This window comes from Alligator mississippiensis, chromosome 1 (assembly GCF_030867095.1).
Source record: "Alligator mississippiensis isolate rAllMis1 chromosome 1, rAllMis1, whole genome shotgun sequence".
NCBI lineage: Eukaryota > Metazoa > Chordata > Crocodylia > Alligatoridae > Alligator > Alligator mississippiensis.
Window position 1 is genome coordinate 351,915,178 of NC_081824.1, and position 20,953 is coordinate 351,936,130.

General features: G+C 41.2%; 1 protein-coding gene across 1 annotated transcript; it reads right to left on the minus strand.

The window, feature by feature from the left end:
* Window positions 1-1,060: 1,060 nt before the first annotated feature.
* Window positions 1,061-14,672, minus strand: F7 (coagulation factor VII). Its single transcript, XM_006272483.4, has 8 exons — window positions 14,542-14,672; window positions 11,457-11,617; window positions 10,510-10,534; window positions 10,299-10,412; window positions 8,339-8,482; window positions 5,681-5,787; window positions 4,598-4,718; window positions 1,061-3,063 (listed from the first exon to the last, which is right to left on the minus strand). The coding sequence occupies exons 1-8, from the start codon at window positions 14,609-14,611 to the stop codon at window positions 2,522-2,524; spliced, it is 1,284 nt and encodes a 427-aa protein (XP_006272545.1). The 5' UTR covers window positions 14,612-14,672; the 3' UTR covers window positions 1,061-2,521.
* Between the last annotated feature and the right edge of the window lie 6,281 nt (window positions 14,673-20,953).

The window sequence follows — 20,953 nt, forward strand, 5'->3', positions numbered from 1 at the left end:
TGTTAGGAACTCCCATACTTCTGCATGCAGGATCCTATCTTGTACTTATTTTCTAGCATTTTGTCTTCATAGTTTCATAGTTGGTAGGGTCGGAAGGGACCTGAGGAGATCATCTAGTCGGACCCCCTGCCATGGCAGGAAAGAGTACTAGGGTCAAATGACCCCAGCCATGTTCGTCCAGACTTTTTTTAAAGACCCCCAGGGTAGGAGCCAGCACCACTTCTTTTGGAAGTTGGTTCCAGGTCCTAGTTGCCCTGACAGTGAAATAGCGCCTCCTAATGTCTAGCCTGTCCACTAGCTTGTGTCCATTGTTTCTTGTAACTCCCGGGAGTGCTCGGGGGAGCAGGGACTCTCCCAATGCCTGCTGGTCCCCCTTGACTAGTTTGTAGACTGCCACCAGATCCCCCCTCAGCCTTCTCTTTTGAAGGATGAACAGGTTCAGGTCCCATAGCCTCTCCTCGTAGGGCCTGCCCTGCTGCCCCCTGATCATGCGGGTGACCCTCCTTTGGATCCTCTCCATATTGGCCACATCCCTCCTGAAGTGCGGCGCCCAGAACTGGACGCAGTACTCCAGCTGCGGCCTGACCAGTGTCGCATAGAGGGGGAGGATCACCTCCTTGGACCTGCTTGAGATGCATCTGTAGATGCACAACAAGGTATGGTTGGCCTTCCTGACCGCATCCCCACACTATCGGCCCATGTTCATTGTGGCATCAATGATGACTCCAAGATCCTTCTCTGTCTTGACACTGGTGAGAAGGGAGTTCCCCAGGCTGTAGGTGTGCCGCTGGTTCTTCCTCCCCAGGTGCATTACCCATCTCGTCTCATCTTAAATAACACAATTGATGCTGTTTTCACCATGTGCTTTGGGGACTATTCCTCAACCAAATTCCTCAGTTGCTGTCAGGAAAAGTTGCATAGTATATTGTCTCAGTCTTCCTTCTCATGATTTCACAATGCTGATCTGGCAGTAGGTTAGGTTATTCTTTTCTTGGCATTCTCATCTTTGATATCTTTGTAGCCCTCTAACAAATCCTTTCCATTTTACACATTATAAAACTTCAGTTACATTCAAAACTTCTTTAATAAATCAGGTTATTCAGACCCCTCATCATTTTAGTTGTTCTTTCCTGAACCATCTCCTGTTTGTCAGCATCTTTCTGTAAATTAGTTGACTATTTATGTTACCAACATCTTCACAATGGAACTGAAGGTCAATTAAATTGCTACACTGGGATTCACTGCTTTAGGATATTTTTGGTCTTTTTGGATTTGTTTGTTGCATTGCTTCATTGAAGAATTAGATTTTATTTGCTGGCCCCTATGCCCTGTAGACCTTTTCTTGTTAGCTTCCTTCTGTCTTCCCTCCCCCACTAAATATCTGTGGTTTGGATTAACTTTCTCCCTGATGCATTAGTTTTCATTTTTCCAAGCTGAATCTCCTTTTGTTATTTTCTTCCATGTTTTTACTGTCTCTAGGTCCCTTGATCTTATTTCTCTGTCCTCATTGGACTTTGCAGCTCCTCCAAATTGAATAAAGTTTTTTATTATGAACTGTATGCTACCACTTCTGTACTGTTAATTCAGATATTAAATAAAAAGAAACCCAACATGGATCTGTGCAGTACCCTGCCACCAGCATCCATTCATCTCAATACATTACCATTTGTCAGCATTTCCCGTTCTTAAGTCAGTCCTTTGTGATAATGCTGGTATCATAATTTATCTGAATAAATTTGGAGAGTTACAAGATTATTTTCCTGAAATACCAATCTATTATATCTGCTGTTTTCCCTTAATTTGTCAGGCTGTTTTCAAAATGGTATTTGGAGCTGAATTTACAAGTGTGTGTAATACAGCCTCTAATTGTGCACACTACTTCATGTACTATCTTGTGCTTGTGAAAATGATCATTTGCCCATGCAACCAGATACATCCTGCAGTACACAGCTGGTCAGACTGAGGTGATCAGAACAGTTTCTTCTAGTCTTAAAAATCTATTAATCTATGCATATAGGTGACAAGCCACAGTTTGAGTGTCCTACCAGTGAAATGTGGTAAACCTTCATTTTCGTCTGTCCTCATCATGTACTCAGTAATGTTACACCAAGGCAAAGATAAACTTAAATCAGTTATTGTTTGCCATTCAAAAATCTAGGGTCAATATTAAAACTGCTAACAAAATAGTACAATATTGTTTATGTACTAAATAGAAACCAAGCCTGAAATTAACCTTTCCCACCCTGGAGATTTAGCAAAGCTTGCTCCTTTCAAGGTCTGTCAACTGCATTTACAGTTGTAATGGAAGCTTATACACATGATTTTTGAATAATATAAAACTCTAAATTACTGGCAAGGCAGACATCTGAACCAAATTGGAATTAGATTTGTATCAAATGATTACTTAAGTATTAGTATAATTTACTTATGATGGTAAAAGATACTAGAGAGGGAAGCGTGAAAGATAGGTTGAAGGACAATGCAATTCAGAGATGATCTGAATGCAGGGAAGCATGGTGGCTTAGGAAGCCATGTGGTTTTTTAACCATTCAATATACCTGGAAACTCTTGTATAAACACCATATATGCCTCGGGTAGCACACCCCTTTCCCCAACTGACAATCCCTGTCAAAAACCAGGTGTTCTTGTACTTTGTAGCATGAGGTCCACCGCTGTCACCCTTGCAGGAGTCTTTAGTCCCAGAAAGGTCTCCAGCACAGAACATGTTTTCTGTAATATTTAAGTTGGTCTCTTCCATACATTGTTTTGTCTTTACACGTGGCAGGTCAACTCTCATAAGAATGGCGGCAGTAGCACCTCTCTCTATGAGACGCCCCCATCCACTCACTGTGGAGTATCTAATGGAGGACAGCTCACGCTCTGAAAACTGTCTTTCAGGCAAACATATCGGTAGCACATAATCAGTGAAGTTAACAGGCTTCTCCAGTTGCAGCAGGGCAATGTCATGTTCGACTGTGGCTGAAGAATACTTTTCATGAATTATGATTTTAGTAACTCCTCTCTCTTGCTCGCTTTCATCTTTCTTATTTATTCTGTGTCCACCTGCAAAAGTAATTAGGACTCTAGTCATGTTTAGATAGAGAGCCAGCTCTTTAACTTCACAGAGCTTGTGTAGAAAGAGATTTCTTTACTTCTTATTTTATTACATTCCCACCCCTTCTATTGCATCCTGATTTTTTAAATGTTTCTCCTTGGTTCACCAGAAATAGTTCTTGTTACCCCAAAAGGTCTGTGCCTTCGCCTCTTCCTTCCTTTCAAGTTTCTCCCTTTGATTGGAGCTATGCAATAGGGTTCAGTTACAGAATTGCAACAGAAGGCTACAACATACATATCAGTCTGTATTTCTGAAACAAGATAACAGAAGTGGATACTTTTTCAATTCAGTCTGTTACTTTATTGAAGCACATACTTTGGCTGTTACACAACTAACTCATAGTAAAGGTCAGTTATTTTTGTAACTTTGTGTAATTTCACCTGCCACACCCTGGGAGACAGGTTCCTCCTTCACGTAAATCCCTAGGCACCTGTATTCCCCAGCTGTAGGAGGAACAGAAAATCAGAGTGTAGTTTCTGCAACCTAGTGAATTTATCCTACATGTGGAAGTCACTCAGGAACATCCATCAGCTTCACATATAAGGGAGATGTAGGTCAGGCATAGGAGAGACTGAAGTGTTGCCTATTCTCCACTTGACTGGCCCATGGATCCTAGAGAGAAAAACCTTTTTTGCTACACATTGGGCATGTCTACACAAGATGTTTACTGCAGAGTTGACTAATTAGATCCAGAGTAAACATCCTGGCATCTACACTTGTGACCCTGTTAAGCCTCAGGGAACCAATAAACTCAAGAGTTTTTTACTCTGCAGCATCGCACATGTAGACGCTAATGCAGCTGACTGGTACGGGGGCTGCCTGCCAGCTAACCCCACAGTGGAGAACACTTGTGCCCCAGCTATCCCCTCCATAGCATGTTGATTTAGGTCAGAGCAGCCCTGAGCTGGCAGGCTGACCGCCGGGACCACATGCCACCTGGTGCTGCTTCAACCCAGCTCAACATGTTGTGGTCCCAGGTGCATATTCAAATGGTGCTCCACATTAATTGCATGTGTAGATGCACCCCTTGATGACAGACTTCCTGTAGCTTACTAGCCATGGCTGTCACCATCCTCCAAACCTTCTTAAGTGTGGATTTCATGGCACAGAGGCAGAAACTGTTCACATCTTTGCATCACCCCATTACAATGGGGTTAATTCTGCAAGTTTTGAGCCACTCCTGGTCAAATGCTAACATTCTTGTTTTATGGGACTTTTTAAAGACTTATTTTATGGCTCAGGTCCAGTGTGAGGAATCTGAGGTACTGCTAACTGCTGCAGTTGCATATTGTATTTTGTAATCCATTTTGAAAGCTATTTATTGTCTTCCGCATTTAACCCCTCAAAATATTTTCCTAGCTCCACAAAATAATTTGTAGCATCTCTCCTGACTTCAGAGAAGTTACTCTGGGTTTTTGGACACGTAAGAGTATATCTTGGGACCCCAAACCTTGAGAAACCGAGAAAAGAAAAAATGCATACCTAATTTTATCATCAGTTGTTTGACATTTGCTTTTTCTACACAGTGAGCTGCAGTAACTACCCAGTTTGGAGCCAGGAGGGAACCCCCACACTGTTCTTTGAGATTTTGTAATATCAGAGCCTGCAAATACACAACCAGAATATTTATGTTTTATAGCAATTTGCTGGATCTGCAATTCTATACATGTTAAAGAAAGTATCTATCTGTTGTATTCATATGACCATGAGATTATTTAAAATAACATTTGATTTTTGGTTGAGATTTGTAATCCCAAGGGCCCTTTGCTCAGAATACAAAATGTAAGACTGGATCTTTTAGTAATTCAAGGGGATATAAAGGGGCTTAAATATCCATCTTCCAGTGAAAGCTAACAGGAGGTGGGCATTTAACTCCTATGGGTTCCTTTGAAAATCTGGGCAGTAGTTCTGTGGGACTTCTTGTGGATGAAGGTACTTAGCAGGGGCAATAGTATTAGATATGGCACCAAATAATGGTACCTTGGCAATGATGGTATGTCTTGTCCTTTGCTTTTTTTTAATTAACAGGATACCTAGGAAGCTAATTTGCAATACGTTATTAAAACAGTCAGTCATAACATGAATTACAAATTTCCATTTTCTAAAGGAAAAATTTCCGGACTGGCTTTTTGTACAGTTTTGTGATCATTTATATTGCTGATCTCTCTTTTCTTTTTTTTTTCTCTCATGTTGGAATACATTAGTCACCTCCATTCCATGGGACATGGTAGAAAAATTCCCTTATATTAACTTTCCATATTTTGCCCCAGGGCTTCACATGAGAAACTGCACCAGACACAAGACCAAGCCGCAAGACCAAGAACTGAATGGGCAGTGTGTGGAGGAGGCTGAATTACTATTTCACTCCAGCAAAAACAGCCACTTCAGGGTTTGGAGCTTATGTTACCTTAAGCTGTGGCCTAACTGTTCTACAGATGACGAGAGGACTTTGTTATCAAACTCTGACAATCCTGCATCTTTCACAAGGGCCCAACTGATGAAAAAGTGTTAAATGAGAAAAAAAATGCACCCCCCACCAAACAAACCACAACATTGAAGACTCACCTGCCATGGACATACACCTGGAGGACATTCCTTACCACCCACAATTCTCCCTTCCTCAGTTTTATTTCTTTTTGCCAAAACAGGTATTTTCCCACAAGGATAATTCACTTTGGAAAACAACAGAAGTATAATAGTTACAATAATGTGACTCAATACAGTGAATTTGTCAGAAAACCCTGTGCTGGGGTAATTCCATTAAACTTCTTCAGTGGAGTTATGCCTGGTGGCATAGGATTAGCTACTCAGAAGTTACTCTAAATAGTTCAGCAAGTTAACTGGTCTTCTTAATTCTCTCTGGATCCAGTTTTTTCTGGATCTTTCATGGTACCTGGGTCTGCTGCTATTAAACATTCTGTTCTCCCTTGTCCTGGAAACCCTGTAAGCTGTATGCAGGAGGGGATACTCTCTGACCCACTTTGAGAGCAAGGCCCCAATTTGTATTCTATGACAAACTGGGCATGTTTACATGTGGAATTAATTCAACTGAATAAACTCCAGCACAGTTTGCATCAGAGTCTATTGCTCCCAGGTGCAGTGGTTACATGTATGCCTGGGACTGCAGCACAATAAGCTTGGGTGGTGCAGCTCTGGTTGGCAAGGGTCCCAGAGGTCAGCCTGCCAGCTGCTGGGAAATTATAGGCCAGTCAGTTTGACCTTGCTACTGGATAAAATTTTGGAAAAAAATATCAAGAAGTCCATTTGTGAGAGACTGGCAGAAGGCATGATGCTGAAGGATAGCCAACATGTTTTCCTTGCAAGCAGGTCATATCTGCCCAACTTCATCTTCTTCTACAATCGAATAATGAACTGCTTAGATGTGGGAGATGTGGTTGATGTCATAACCTTGGATGTTAAAAAGGCCTTAGATATGGTTTCCCATGATGCTCTTATAAAAAAAAAACTGGTTGATTGTGGGCTGGCAGAGTCCATGATCAGGTGGACTGGGAACAGGCTAAGGGGTTGAATGCAGAGAGTGTTAGTGGATGGGTCTGTATCATCTTGGTGGGAGGTGGCCAGTGGTGTTCTGCAGGGTTCGGTTCTTGGGCCCGTGCTGTTCAACATCTTTATCAATGACTTTGAGGATGTGGAAGCATGCTGGCTAAGTTTGCAGACAATACTATTATTGGGAAAAGTAGTCATGCTAGGGGATAGGATGCAGATCCAAGTGGACCTGGACAAGTGGAAAGGTGGGCAGAGCGGAACTGGATGCAGTTTAATAAGGATAAATGCAGAGTGCGTCACTTGGGGAGAAGTAACCAGCAACATGGATATAGGTTACGGTGTACTGGCCAGCACAATGGCTGAAAGGGACCTTGGGGTTATGGCTGATCACAGGATGAACATGAGCCACCAGTGTGATGCTGTAGTTAACAGAGCTAATAGCATACTGGAATGCATTAGCCAATGTGTCGTGAGCAGGGCTAAGGAAGTGATAGTTCCTCTCTACTCAGCATTGGTGAGACCCCAGCTGGAGTACTGTGTCTAGTTCTGGTACCGCACTTAAAAAAGATGTGGAGAATCTGGAAAGGGTCCAGAGAAGGGCCACAAGAATGATTAAGGGCCTGAAGGACACACCTTATGAGGAAAGACAAAGGGATCTGGGACTGTTCAGCCTGGGGAATAGAAGACTGAAGTGGGACTTGGTTTCTGTCTATAAGTATGTTAGACGTGAATATCAGAAGCTGGGAGAAAAACTGTTCACTAGGGCACTCCAGGGGAGGACAAGGAGCAAGGGCAATAAACTATTGGGGATGGTTTCAGGTTGAATATAAGGAAGAACTTGATTATGGTAAGGGTGATCAGAATCTGAAATAGCCTTCCCAAGGAGGTGGTGCAGTCCCCAGCCTTGGAAGTCTTTAAGAGGACACTGGACAGACACCTTGCTGGGATCATTTGACCTCACCAGTATTCCTGCCCAGAGCAAGGGAATTGGACTTGATCTTTTGAGGTCCCTTCCAGCCCTTACTTTCTGTGATTCTGTGATTCTGTGACCCAGCTCAATGTGCTGTGGATGGACTGACTGGGTCATGAAGGTGCTTCAGTATGAGGCTAGCCAGCAGGCAGCCTCTGCACTGAAGCACCCTTGTGACCCAGCCAGCCCCATCAGCATCTACATGTGTGTTGTGGAACACTAAATGATGCCACCATCAGATAGTATTTAGTTTGGGCAGTACTATCCCATGGCAGTGTTTATTAGTTTACTGCAGCCTAATAGGGCTGCACACATAGATGCTGACATTGTACTGCAGAGCTAATTAGGCAACTCCGCAGTAAATGTCTTATGTAGACGTGCCCACTGGATCTAAAATCTCTTAGATTCTGTAGCACCCAGACAGTAAAAACCTGTGCTCAATGAGGTCAATCCTGGCCACTAACTTTAGTGGGGCAAGGATTTCATTCTGATGGGGTGGGATTTCAGATAAGTCCTTGTACTTAAAAAGTTTCCTACTATCCAGCTCGGGGCAGCGTCCTGCACAATACATAAGTTTTTTTGGCTTGCTTTTCTGAGGTTCCTAACTCTCCTCTTGGGCTTTATAAAGAGTGGGGGATGACATACATGTCTATCCTGGCTTCTGAAATATACTCTGTGGGCTCAGACACCTAGTATAGATGATTTAGTTCTTTATCGGATTTAACTCTTGATTTACAGAACGTTACCATGGGGAATGCAGGACACTTCATCACTTGCTAGCTTGTAACCTTCTGCACAAAAACATGTTCGTTTTCCAGTTGAGTTCAGTTCAGTGCAATAGTGTTCACATCCACCATTGTCATATATGCATTTCAGCAAGTCTTCAAAACCTAAATAAGGAAAAAATGAATGTGGGTTTGTGAGTGTCAAATTTACTGCAATCTCAGTTATTGCCAGGAAGGTCAAAGACAGGTAGGGAAGTGCAAGTGAATGTTAATGGCAGAGCTGCACAGAATTAGAACTAAATTCTCCAGCACAAATTAAACAGATCAAAAGTTTGCCTTAAAAAGCATTCCATTAAAATCTTTTGCTAGTAGGTATCACAATGTATTATCTACAATATTGTAATTCCTTCCTATTCTTAGAGCTAGATATAATTGTAGTAACTGTTGTTAAATGTTCCTATAGTAACAATAATTACTTTTTTCCTCTCCCCCACAAGAGCACTCTGGAAAGGCCACTAGATAATTGCACAAGATGACATCTCTTCTAGAGAAAAGACATATTTGAACATTTTGGTATTCCAGCCATCTGAATGGCTGAACTTTAACAGGTACTTTGTAAGAAATATTATTAATTATGTGACAGGCAAGGATATTTTGGGAGGTGATATCTTTTATTAGACCAACTGCATGTGATATCCTAGATCCCTGCATGGGAGACATTTTAGTCAAGTTTTTGAACCCAAAGTACTCTACTTCAGCCATTATTACTTAGCCAGATTTATTAGCAATACAGTACTTAGCCAGAAGTTGTCTCCACTCTGGAGACATTAGCAGCTGCCATATAGAACAATACTGTACAAAAAGAATAAGCACAGGGTGTGATGTAACCTTTCCAGGTAGGGTTCACTTTAAGGAACAGTTTCATTTTCTGAAGTTTTTTTTTGGAGGAGGAGGAGTAAGGAGGAGCTCTGCAGATATTGATTGCAGACTGTTCTAGGGGGACTAGCATGTACAGGTGGTAAAAGTTAGGAATGGGCAAGAAAGTGAATGGCTAGGATGGGTGACTAGAATAAGGTAAAAGAGAAGAGATGAGGGTAGAGATGTAGGCTGGGCTTGGCATGATGGAGTCCCTTTGTCAAGATCATTACTGGTAGTCAGAGACAGTATTTAGGGAGTTCAGTATATCTGCAAGCTCCTAATCTTTCTTTGGGCCTCCAGTATTCTTAGAGATTAACTCTAGTAGTCAATATACAGTTAAGAGTCTCAACCAGAGTGCTGCAACACTGTATGGTGTCTTGAGATCCTTTTAAGGATGCTACAAGGAACCATGCACAATTAGCATTGTTAGGTGTGCAAATACCTGCACAAGATCCACAAGAAAAAGCCATAGATTTCAAATAGGAATCCATAGTGTCAAAAATATTCTGACCTGCTGTGGACTTCGAGTTCATTGCTACAAGAGAACTGCTTTATCATTTTTCCATAGTAAAAAATGAGTGAAAGTGAAGAACTTGCATTTTTCAAGGAGTGCCTTGTGTGTAATGAGAGGTGCCTTAAGTCTAAAAGGTTAAGAACCACTGGTATAGAGAGTTAGGACTAATGCCTATTGAAATCAATAGGAAAACCTCTGTAAGTTCAGTAGGGTTTTTCTGTCCCCATATGCTTTCAAGACCCTAATCTTATTTACTTGGTTACACAACATTTCCATTTTCAAGCCAATGCACCACTAGAATTTAGTCACAGAAAAGTTCCTTTTTCTTCAGGTCAGAAAAGTGAACTTCTCAGAAGATCTGTGTTGTGTAATAAGTATTCTGCTATTACAAAGTGACTGAAATACCAGATTCCTTTATAGCACAATTAACTACAGCAGTCATATATTCTGTGCAGGAATGGTACAGAGCAATAAAGTTTGCTACCATTTGTCAGAATACCTGGTATTTGAATTATGGTTTTCTTTTTTTCAAGATTTGCAATTGCTTACCTTTTTCACAATTTTTGCCCTCATAATTCTTAGGACAGAAGCAGACATAATCCTGAGCTTCATCAAAGCATGTCCCACCATTCTGACAAGGATTGGGATCACATTGGTTGCTATCTGCAAAGAAAACAAACATTCAGCATCAGTCTGGTTCATAGGAAGAAATGCCATAGTATAATTTCAGGTATTGTTAGAGCATATAAAATTCACCTACCAGTATAGATGTGCCAGAATTGCATCTGGAAGAAAAAGAGGAAAATTAATTTTAACAAGAATAAATTCAAAGAATTTCTATGGCCTGTGTTACATAGGAGAAGAGATTAGATTATCACTGTGGCCCCTACTGGCCTTACAATCTATGAATCAGTGAAAACAGGCATAAGGAAATTTTCCATATATGGTTTGTCATTTCATGTACCAAAGGCCATGAACACTGGTGATACTATAACTAACAGGTTATATGAGTGTTGCACCAAGCTAGTGAGAAGGCGACTAAATTTGCAGCCTTGGGCTAAGGACAGAAATTACACATAAACAAGTAAAAGTGATCAGAAACTGGTTCAAATCTGTCACACAACAGAAGTTCAATGCACATAAGCCACTATCAAAATGTCTGAAGCAGGTTTAAGATAAACCTGGATGGATGTAGTATCAAACTTAACTGATTTAGGTGAAATCAGTTGATTGGACTTCTTTCCCAGATCTCCACTGGATTCAAGTTAATTTACAATCCCCCCAGCATCCCAGGATACTTTGCACTCCCCCCCCCCCCCCAAACCTCCTCCACCCTTGCAGGGTGGACAGGCTAGCCTTGGCTCATGCTGCAGGTGTATGGCTGCATTTCTGGAATCAAAAGTGAAGCCTGTTCACTTGCTTATCAGTTCAATCTATGCAGTTTAGACCAACTGTGAAGACTGAATCAATTTAGCCTTGGGCTATTTGACTGTCTGTACTTAGCCTTTGAGAAAAGCAGCATCACATTTAACAATATTCATTTTCTACTTTCTCTGTATTTTATAATTATGATAAACATAAAGGTCCAGAGAAGGTATTTTTTAGCCCCCACAGTTTAAAGGTCAAACTTAATTAATTTATATATGTAATCCAGGCTAAAAGTCTGGCTAACAGAAGACAATTAACCCGCTGCTATCCATTACTTACTGTTCTTGTATGATCTTGGAAAATTTCTTTGGCTTCCTCAAATGAACACAGTTCTTCTATGCATTCTCGCTCTAGTGACCCAGATTTTAGTTCCTCCAAGAAGGTATTTGCTCTTCTTTGTCTTTGCAGCAAACTGTTTGCCTCCTTTTGCTTTAAGAAGACTGAAAAGTAGAAATGATTGGACATCTTTATTTGTTACACTTTTAACTTCAGAATCATGGAAAGTCGGGAAGATTCCAGCTAAAAGGAGTTTTGTATATTTTAAAATTGGGGGCTTTTTGTAACAGTGTTTAGAATATTCTCACTGTGCAACTTTGCAGTACCTCTGACAGAGATGTTTTTTCACCATGATGTACATATGAGGTCAATTGACAGATCTCACAATTTACACAGGCCACAACTTTAGAAAATTTTAACAGTGCTGCATTCCAGTATCTCATGAAGGAGTGTCAAGCATCACACTAGATTTTGTCAAAAGTAGGACAAGGTTTCCTTTAGTTCTGATACCTGAACTACCATACTGCTGGAGAACGGAAATACAGCTCCTCTCACAAATATATGATTTCTCTTTGCATAAATTTAATTATACTCCACATATTATATCACATGGTAAGATAAAGGGACATCCTTTGACCCTAGCTGACTTCCTGCCCCTGGGGCAGGGGGCTGGACTTGATGATCTTCCAAAGTCCCTTCCAGCCCTAATGTCTATGAAATCTATAATGCGAGACCTGAGGGCACTCTTTATCTGAAGCTTGTCTAACATCTGACTCAACTATACAGTTAGCTTCTCTAATAGAAGATATAACATGACTCCCCATATGTGATTGCCTCATCCTTTTTAAATCAAAATCTTCCAGTCTTTGGACCAGCAGGAAGGCTTCTGTGAGCCATTAGTTGTCCATAGACCATAACTGAAAAACCACTAATTTAGTATAGTGGTGACCAAACTTGTGGCTGCATAAGTGGTGCAGGGTTGGTCCACTGGCCAGATCTAGTCCATGAGCCCACAGTTGGTGCTCAATCCAGTGCGCAGTCCCAGCACTACACACTGGATTAGGCCTCTGCTGCAGCCCTGTATCCAGGACTATGCTAAGAGGCCCACAGTGTTTGGAAATTTGGCAGTGGGGGAGTGGTGGCAGCATGAATTGCTACTGAGCAGCCAAATTTCAGGATCACTGGTTTAGTACATTTCTCTCTAATTTCTTCTGAAAACACTTGTGTGCCCTAGCAATACTTCTGGCTGGACGTTGGGGCTGGGGGAGGGCGCACACAAGGCGGAGGCAGATCCAGCCTTATGGCCACATACAACAGCACCCCGTGCCACCACCACCTCCAAGGAGGTGGCGGCAGCGTGGGGTGCTGGCGACACAGTCCTGGTCTCACCCCCCACTCTGGTGCATAGGGCCAGATGCAGGGTGGGGGGAGCATGGGGCCAGAAGCAGAGCGATGGCACTGAGGGGTGCTGAGTGGCGGAGCTCCGTCCTTGTCCGTCCCCCGCCCCCATCAGTCACGATGGGCAACGGTGGGGATGGACTAGGCGGCAGTGCGGTACGGTGGGTGTCAGTGCTCTGTTCCTGCCCCCCCTCCCTGTCATTCTTGATGGGCAATTGGCTAGTAATTCATACCACTGTTATAGTTCATGATCATATTAATGTAGAATTCATGGTCTTTATATCATTCACGATACCCATATAATTTATAGTGAAAGATAATATTTTGTTATAATAATTAATTATATTATTTTTGGCCCAATGCAGTACTGTTTTCCTATAACTTTGTGCAGTAGAATGTACAATCTTTTTGAGTTAGTGTACAATACCTTCCTACATATTAAAGAGTTAATTCTGAAGAGTAGTGATAATTTCAATGTCAACACTGCTACTTATTTCACTTTTGAGCAGCTGAGCAGAGATCTGGGATTGATCAAGGACTATTTTCAGTATATTCTTCCTCTCCAGTATGATTCCCTAAAGAAAGCGATCTACCTTTCAGTCAGAAAGTGGTTTTCTTTCTGTTTTGCGAAGATCTGTGCAAGGAAATGTTGAAACTTACTGGTGGGGTGGGAGTAGGGAAGTGTGCCCTGCTCATGCTGTTTACCTGCCAACCATCACATCAGCATTAATATCATTAATATTTTTTAATACACATACAGACAAAATCAGAATAAAACAAAAAGAAAGGATTACTGCCACATGACATGTCCTTTAATGACAATGATTATTTTTTCTATAAACATTTGCTGAAACAGACTTTTTTCCCCTAGGAAATCTACAAAATAACAATTCTAACAGAGTCTTTATTTAGTCTAGTTCCTAAAATTCTATTTAGATGTCATTTTCACTGTTCTGTCATTGAATTTACGAGAGAAAATAAATATGTGAAAGCAATTTGGAGAAGTAACTTTACTGTTATGAGAATGTCAGTTACCTTTTGTTTCTGTTCATGTCCTTTTTTGTTCTTTCAGAGTAAAAGTCATTTTTCAGTATTTTGCAATTGTTTTCTTATGCCATGTCTACTTATTCATTTATTAAAGTAAATACATATGCATATATAATGACCTCCCCACCCCTTCTGTGTTCATGCATGTGCCTACGAAAGGGGAAAACCTTCCCTTTTCTTTTTTGTATTTTTTCAAAACTGCCTGTCCACATCAGTTGAAAAGGGATAGTGGATAGTCTAATCTCACTAGTGCCCCTCTGGCTGCTTGGCTGCTGATTTCCAGGCATATACTAGCACTACAGATAAGCCAGCAACTAACTTGTTGATTCACATTCATGTTATGCTACATATTTGTAATGTCACTCTTCTAATTTCTCCCTGATTGAATGACAGCTAATTGATTCTCTGCTTTCTGTATAATTCAATAATTGATTTTCAGATGAAACTAGAAGCAATTTTTCCACTGACATTTAAGGAGTAGACACCCATCCCAGAAGCTACAAGAGCACTGGAGTACTCATGCAGACAGCCACATTCATGAGGTATGTTTATATACGTTTCAAACCTCCTGACAAGAAAATAATGTGATTAACAAAAGAACATTTCATTGTTAATAACAGTACATCTGTTTCCTAGGACATACCTGCAGCCAGAGAAAGAGGAAACAGCAGCAAAAAGTAGAGAAGCAAAACTCTGTAGTGACAGGAAACCATGATGAAATCTAAATGCCGGTGTCCCAATAACTTGTTGACACTCCAGGAAGAACAGTGCAGCCAAAGATCTCTATTTTCAATGCTTTGACCTAGAGGAAGGGGTGGAGAATCACTACACAGAGAAAAATGAAACCTTTTACAAGGGGAAATGTTGCGATTCCTGAACACATTTTTGTGAACAAGCAAAGATGACCACTGTGAAGAACTCCTACTCGTATTGCGCAAAGACCAGGTTGAATACTATGAACTTTACAATGCATTTTTATTAGTTACCTAACATTCCTAAACGTGGAATACTAGTGTCAATAAATGGCTTCAATTTGAATAACATTGTATTATGTGCATAGCCACTCAAGCTATGCACAAAATAGCTTTAGTTGGCAGAATTCCAAGCTTCAGGCTTATTGGAGTCAATGGGATTGCATTGTTGATGCTTAACAATATCAGTTCATACATATTCTTCTACTTCATCACCACTGTAACTCCAAACTACTGCCTGACACTACTATGAGGCACTAATTAACTAACAAAAAGGGTCAAGTCCTGTTTTGCTCTGTTCTTTTTGCAGTTAAGGAGTCATATAATATATATTGGTATTTACAAATATCTTAAGGAATATTGAATAGAAGAGGTGAGTGGAGAAAAAGTGAAATTTCATTAATCTTTTCAGTGGTTTTGCTCAATGTGGTCTAATCCATAGCCAAAGTTTTATCTGGAAAACAAGCATTCCTTTGAATTAATAAGTATCAAAGACTAATAACTTCAGAATAGAGTTTGCAAAGATTTGCTTAAGATATCAGCAATGGTAGGATTGTATTTGTCTTTGGAGACAAGCATTCCATAGCAAGCAGTTCCTTTTATGATTCTACTTTTTTAGGATAAACGAAAGTGGATTCTCTGTGTACGTCAGTGTAATGAAGGGAAAGAGGCAGACAAGGGTCTTTGGGTAAATCTGATATCTTTTATTAGACCAACTAAAATAGTTGGAAAAATTCTTAGCAAGATTTTGGGTACAAACACCCTTTGTCAGGCTGAGGAAATTGCTTCCTTAGCCTGATGAAGGGTGGTTGTGCCTGAAAATTTGCTACAAAGAATTTTTCCAACTATTTGAGTTGGTTTAATAAAAGTTATCAGATTTACCCAAAGACCCTTGTCTGCCTATGTCCTCAGACCAACACGGCTATTACCTACATTCATGAAGGGAATGAGAAATTTTTACTCTGTTGCTAGCTTTCAGCATTATGGTCAGGGATCTTGGTTTTCTTTGATAAAAAAAAAGCGCCAGTTTTGGGATTTAAAAAAGTAACCCAAAAAATGTGGATTGTGGGTTTCTTTTTTAATCCAAAAATTGGGGCCTTTTTTTTCTTTAATCAGAGAAAACCAGGATCCCGGATCATGATTAAGAAGAACAGGATCAAAGAAATCCATGGGTGTTTATACACGTGCTCTGGGAGGTGGTCAGGGAGGGAGGGAAGTGCTTTAATTAGCAAGCTGTGCTAATCAAAAGTGCCCGAGTGCCACATGTATCAGCATCCCCATACTGAAAAAATGGTGGCGGGGTGCTTTGAATTAAAGCTTGCTCAATGAACTTTAGTTCAAAGTGCCCTGCTACCATTTTTCAGTCTGGGGATGCTGATACATGTGACTCTGGAGGCTGCTTGACCATGTTAATTTCCACACTCCAGCAGACTCGATTAATTGGGTCTGCTCTGATGTGCAGGATTTACAGTGCATTGGAGAAGCCTCCTTGCATGTGTGTAAGTGTCCCAAGTTTCCAGCTAGTCTATCTGTGTGCCATTTATGAATATGCTTTAAATTAGCATTTTTGGACAGAATGAAAATTCTGCTTTGAAATCTGGTTACAGTATAGGAACAGTGACCTTTTATTGGACCAACTTCATAGTTGGAAGAGATGTTAGAGCTTTTATTAGTCATAAAGTTATCATAAAAAATTATTGGACACTCATCCAATCCAAGTGATTTAATTTCTGTGACAAACAGCTCATCTTCCTTGCTGACACAATCCTCCTGCTTCTAGTTTCCTATTTCTCTTCTGCCTCATGAATTGGTTAGGAAGAGAGAAAATCTTGGCAGGTAGGCAGAAGAGAAAGTCTAGGAACTGGGGATAGAGTCAGAATAAAGGGACGAGTGTAGGAGGAGGTGCAAGTGTTTGGGGTGTTCTGCAGTACAGCAGGGAGGTCTGTGTTGACTCCTGGGATGGGTTAAGAAGGGTGGGATGGGCCTCCTGTTCAGGGAAAAGAGAGGACAGGAACAACTGGGAGGGAGATACAGCCCCACCAGATTAGGGTAGGAGCAGGAGTAGAAACTAAAATTGTGTTTACTTGTTTGCGACTGTTTCTGTATAGCAGCAAGAACTTATTCAGCTTTTGATGGTTAAGATAAGAACAAGTCTGTCAGATGCAATTGGAAATTTTACCTTTTTATCTTATATTCTGGGAGAACAAAAGCCACCATTATTATCTGAGCAAGCCTCTTTTTGCCATGAAAATAGGGACCACATCTTTGGCAGTGGAAGTGACTGGATTCTGCTACAGTAGGAGATTATTGCTATGGATTCAGTAGAACATGCATGACCCCACATTTAGTCGTGCAGCCAAACCTTAGTAGGACCTGTGCAAAGGAGTGATAGAGGCTTGGATACTGACCTCTCCTTTGTATTTGTAGGAAGAAATTGGCTTTATAAACCACCATTTCCACAAGCGTCTATGTACTAAGACTCCCTGCACATGCTTTCCCACTGTTTGTGTCAACTCTGGAAATAAGGGAGTGAGCATGTTCTGAGGGGTATCCCCAACACCATACCCCAAGTGGGCATTTTCAACACACTCAAGAGCAGTGGCTTGTGGTGCCCCCCCAGGGAACCATCAGTGTCTCATTTCTAAGGAGTGACATACACACAGTGGGAATGAATGGGCTTTCGTTTTGTTTATTCTTATTATTTCTTTGGGCTTATTTCCTTAGCAGCCAACACCTAGAGCAGTGATTCTCACCTAGGGGGATGTGGTACCCTGGAGTACCTTGACATCCTTTCAAGGGTGCTGTGAGGTGCCACACAATATTAGTACAGTTTGGCATGAGAAAATTACAAGATAAATCCAAAGATTTCAGATAGGAATCCATAGTGTTACAAGTGTTCTAACCTACTGTGGTCTTTCTGAGCTCTTTGCAGCAGAAAAGTTGCTCTGTTATTTTTCTGTAACCAACAAATAAGTGAAAACTAAGGGCTGGCATTTTCCATAGGGTGCTTTGAGTCTGAAAAGGTTGGCATGCCTAACAGTGCTGACATTGTATGGCACCCCAAGGCACCCTGGAAAATCACAAGGCACCTCAGGGTGCCCTGGCACTGCCTTAGGCATGTTATTTTTGTAGCACTACAAAAAAAAATAGATAGTTATGCACAGCTCCCTGGCTGGAGTTTGACAGAATCACCACAGAGGCATGTTCTCCTGTCAGGGCATAATAGTGGGGTGCTCCTTACTCTCCCTATGCCTGGAGAGCTTGTCAGTGAACAATAGCTGATGAGCAAGGATCCTGGTTTTCTCCGATTTAAAAAAACAATACCAAATTTTTGGTTTAAAAAAAGTAACCCCAAATCCACATTTTTCCATGATGAAAATGAAACACCACTAATATATAGTTTAATGGCATTTCATTGCTCACGGAAACATGTGGATTTAGGAATACCTTTTTTTTTAACTGGAAATTGGGGATTTTTTTTTTTTAATCAGAGACAATCAGGATCCCTGCTGATGAGGCTGCATGGAAGCTACCTGCAAGGGTAAGGGCTGATTGAACAGTCTTTGCCACCCAGTCAGCTCTTGCCGGGGCTGGCAGTAATGGTTAAAGCAGCCGCACCTTTACAGTCAACAGGAGGTTTTAAGGTGAGAGCTGCAGAAAGAGTGTGTCGCAGACCAAATCAAGAATCCAGCGCCACCCACCCCACATGGAAACACATGTGCAGCAGACTCTGTTGATCTCAGATAGGCCTCATCAGCTATCTTCAGACACACAGATAAGACAATCATGGAAGACAATCATCCATCCGTGACTGCAAGGGATTGCTGAATATGGTTACAGTTTAAAGTTGCTGGTGCTTGAGCTACAGCAGCCCTTTAGCGTGATAATTAGTCTCATAGAGAAGTAGGGCTGGCGGGGATCACCAGAGGTCATCTAATCTAATCCAAACTATACCATCCCATACAAACCATAAGTGAAACTCTACATAAAACTAGTCAACCCTGACACAACACAAACCTAACACCCTAACCTGCTACAGGTAAAGCAAGGGAACCATAGTGGTCATCCTGCTTCTAGAAAATGTTGATTCAATATACACTCAAGAGGTCCTGGGTAGAGGACCACACCCCCCACTGCAGAGAAAGGCAAAAACTCCTGCAATGCACACCAATCTGACCATGGGGTAAAATTCCTTCTTGGCTGCAAACATGGCAATTGGTCTGACCCTGAGCAGAAGGGCAAAATCCACTACCCAGAAATCTCTGGCTTTGGAACCAGCAGGAACATTGGCACAACCCAGTCAAAGTCCCCAGCTTTGGCTGTAGCCAACACTCAATGCCTCTGAGGAAGGCTTAAAAACACCCTAGCACACATAGCAGAAAGGAAGGGGAGGGGGCAACCAGCAGAAGTCCTCAGTTTGCAGGCAGTTCTGTCACCCTTGCTGCTAGGTGACAGGATTGATGCAGTGGCTGATTAGGTGGTAGAGACTGGCTGATTTATCCTTGCTACCCAGGGCAGCTCTCAAGGAGATTCCTGCTGGGCTTCTCCTTGGAGCAAAAGAGGAGTGGAGCAATATGGGATCCTGGAGGGGGCAGGAATGAGGGTTATCTAGATCTGTTTAATCTCTTGAATTTGTTATGGAAAAGTTTCTTTTGACTAAGTTGTTATTGTTCTTAGTCCAAGAAAGACCATGGCCTTTGTACCACCAGGCAGAACATGTGGACAAGTGCTTTTTGGCACACCAAAGCAGCTTAAAGTGTGACAACATACCCATATTTGACTCAGTCACCTACAACATATATTAGAGAAACATATTTTACTCCTTTTGTGTGTTCTGGGGGACTGATGTGACCTTTAGTTTCTCTTTTTCCTGTTAGTGTTTATGATCTACAACATTCTTATTTTATGGAGTAAAGCCTATAAAATATTTTATTTCATCAGGGGAGACAGAGTTCTAGGAATGATAGACAATACATGGCCTATGTGATAAAATGCCTTCTTCTAAAAAATATTGGAGAAATTTTGTTGGGTAGTGACAATAAAAGTGGCATTCGCAAGAAGGCCAGGCACTGGCTGCCTCTAGTAATCCCTCAATAACTTTGATGGAGTTTACTATAGCATTTTCTTGAACTTGACCTATAGTCACAGACTTCTTCTCAAAGCTGTTGCCTATGAGGGTCAACAAGACCACTCTGGTAAAATCTTATTGATAACAGAAATCATCATCCTTCTTTTTGTAGAAATCCAGCACAACTGCTTAGCATTCTCTTACACAGATAATTCCTAATCCTGTTCACTTTCCAGTTTTTTGGTCTACAAGTAGGAACCTACAGAAATCCCAATTTCACAGAAATCATGAAATTGGGTGATCTTGGTGAAATCTGTAGAAAAACAAAACAGAACAAAATCAAAACCCAACTGAAAAAAAAAAAATGCTGGCTCCCCAGGGGGAGTCAGTGGTCCTCTTGGTTATGCAGTCTAGCAGAAAGGGGACTGCTGGCACTAAGGTTAGCAAGCTAGATGGCTACCACCCCTGCCCTTCAGTGCTGATTAGCTGAAAGGGCTGCCTGTTGTGTGCCTGTTGTTGCTGGGGGGGGGGGGGGGGGCGCACCATGATAAGCCTATGAAAATGGAGGCCAGCTCTACAATCTGCCAGTGAAATTGGTCAGCTGCCACCTTGAGTTGGGTGAGCCCCTATACATACAGGTAGCTATATTAAAATGGAGATAGACCAGGCTGCAGTCTAAGATATTGTCTTGGCTTGTACTTTCTGCATGATTCCAGGAGCAACAAAATGATCAGCAAGCTAAAAATATATACAAAATTACTTTTGTGGTGAAGTTGTTGAAAAAATGAATTGTTGTTTTAGATGTTAGAATTCCAAAATTATTCTCTTTTCACATGAAATGAAAAACAGAAGTGTCAAGGCTTTGCTAATTGAAATGTGCGCGATGCAGTATTTTTTAAATGTTGTTAGAATGTTTAAAAATGTAATTGAAGAAAATATACCACTAGCTCTAAGCTACTATTAATATTAAATAAAATTCAGAATGAAACAGTATAGCTATAAAATCCAAGTCAAAT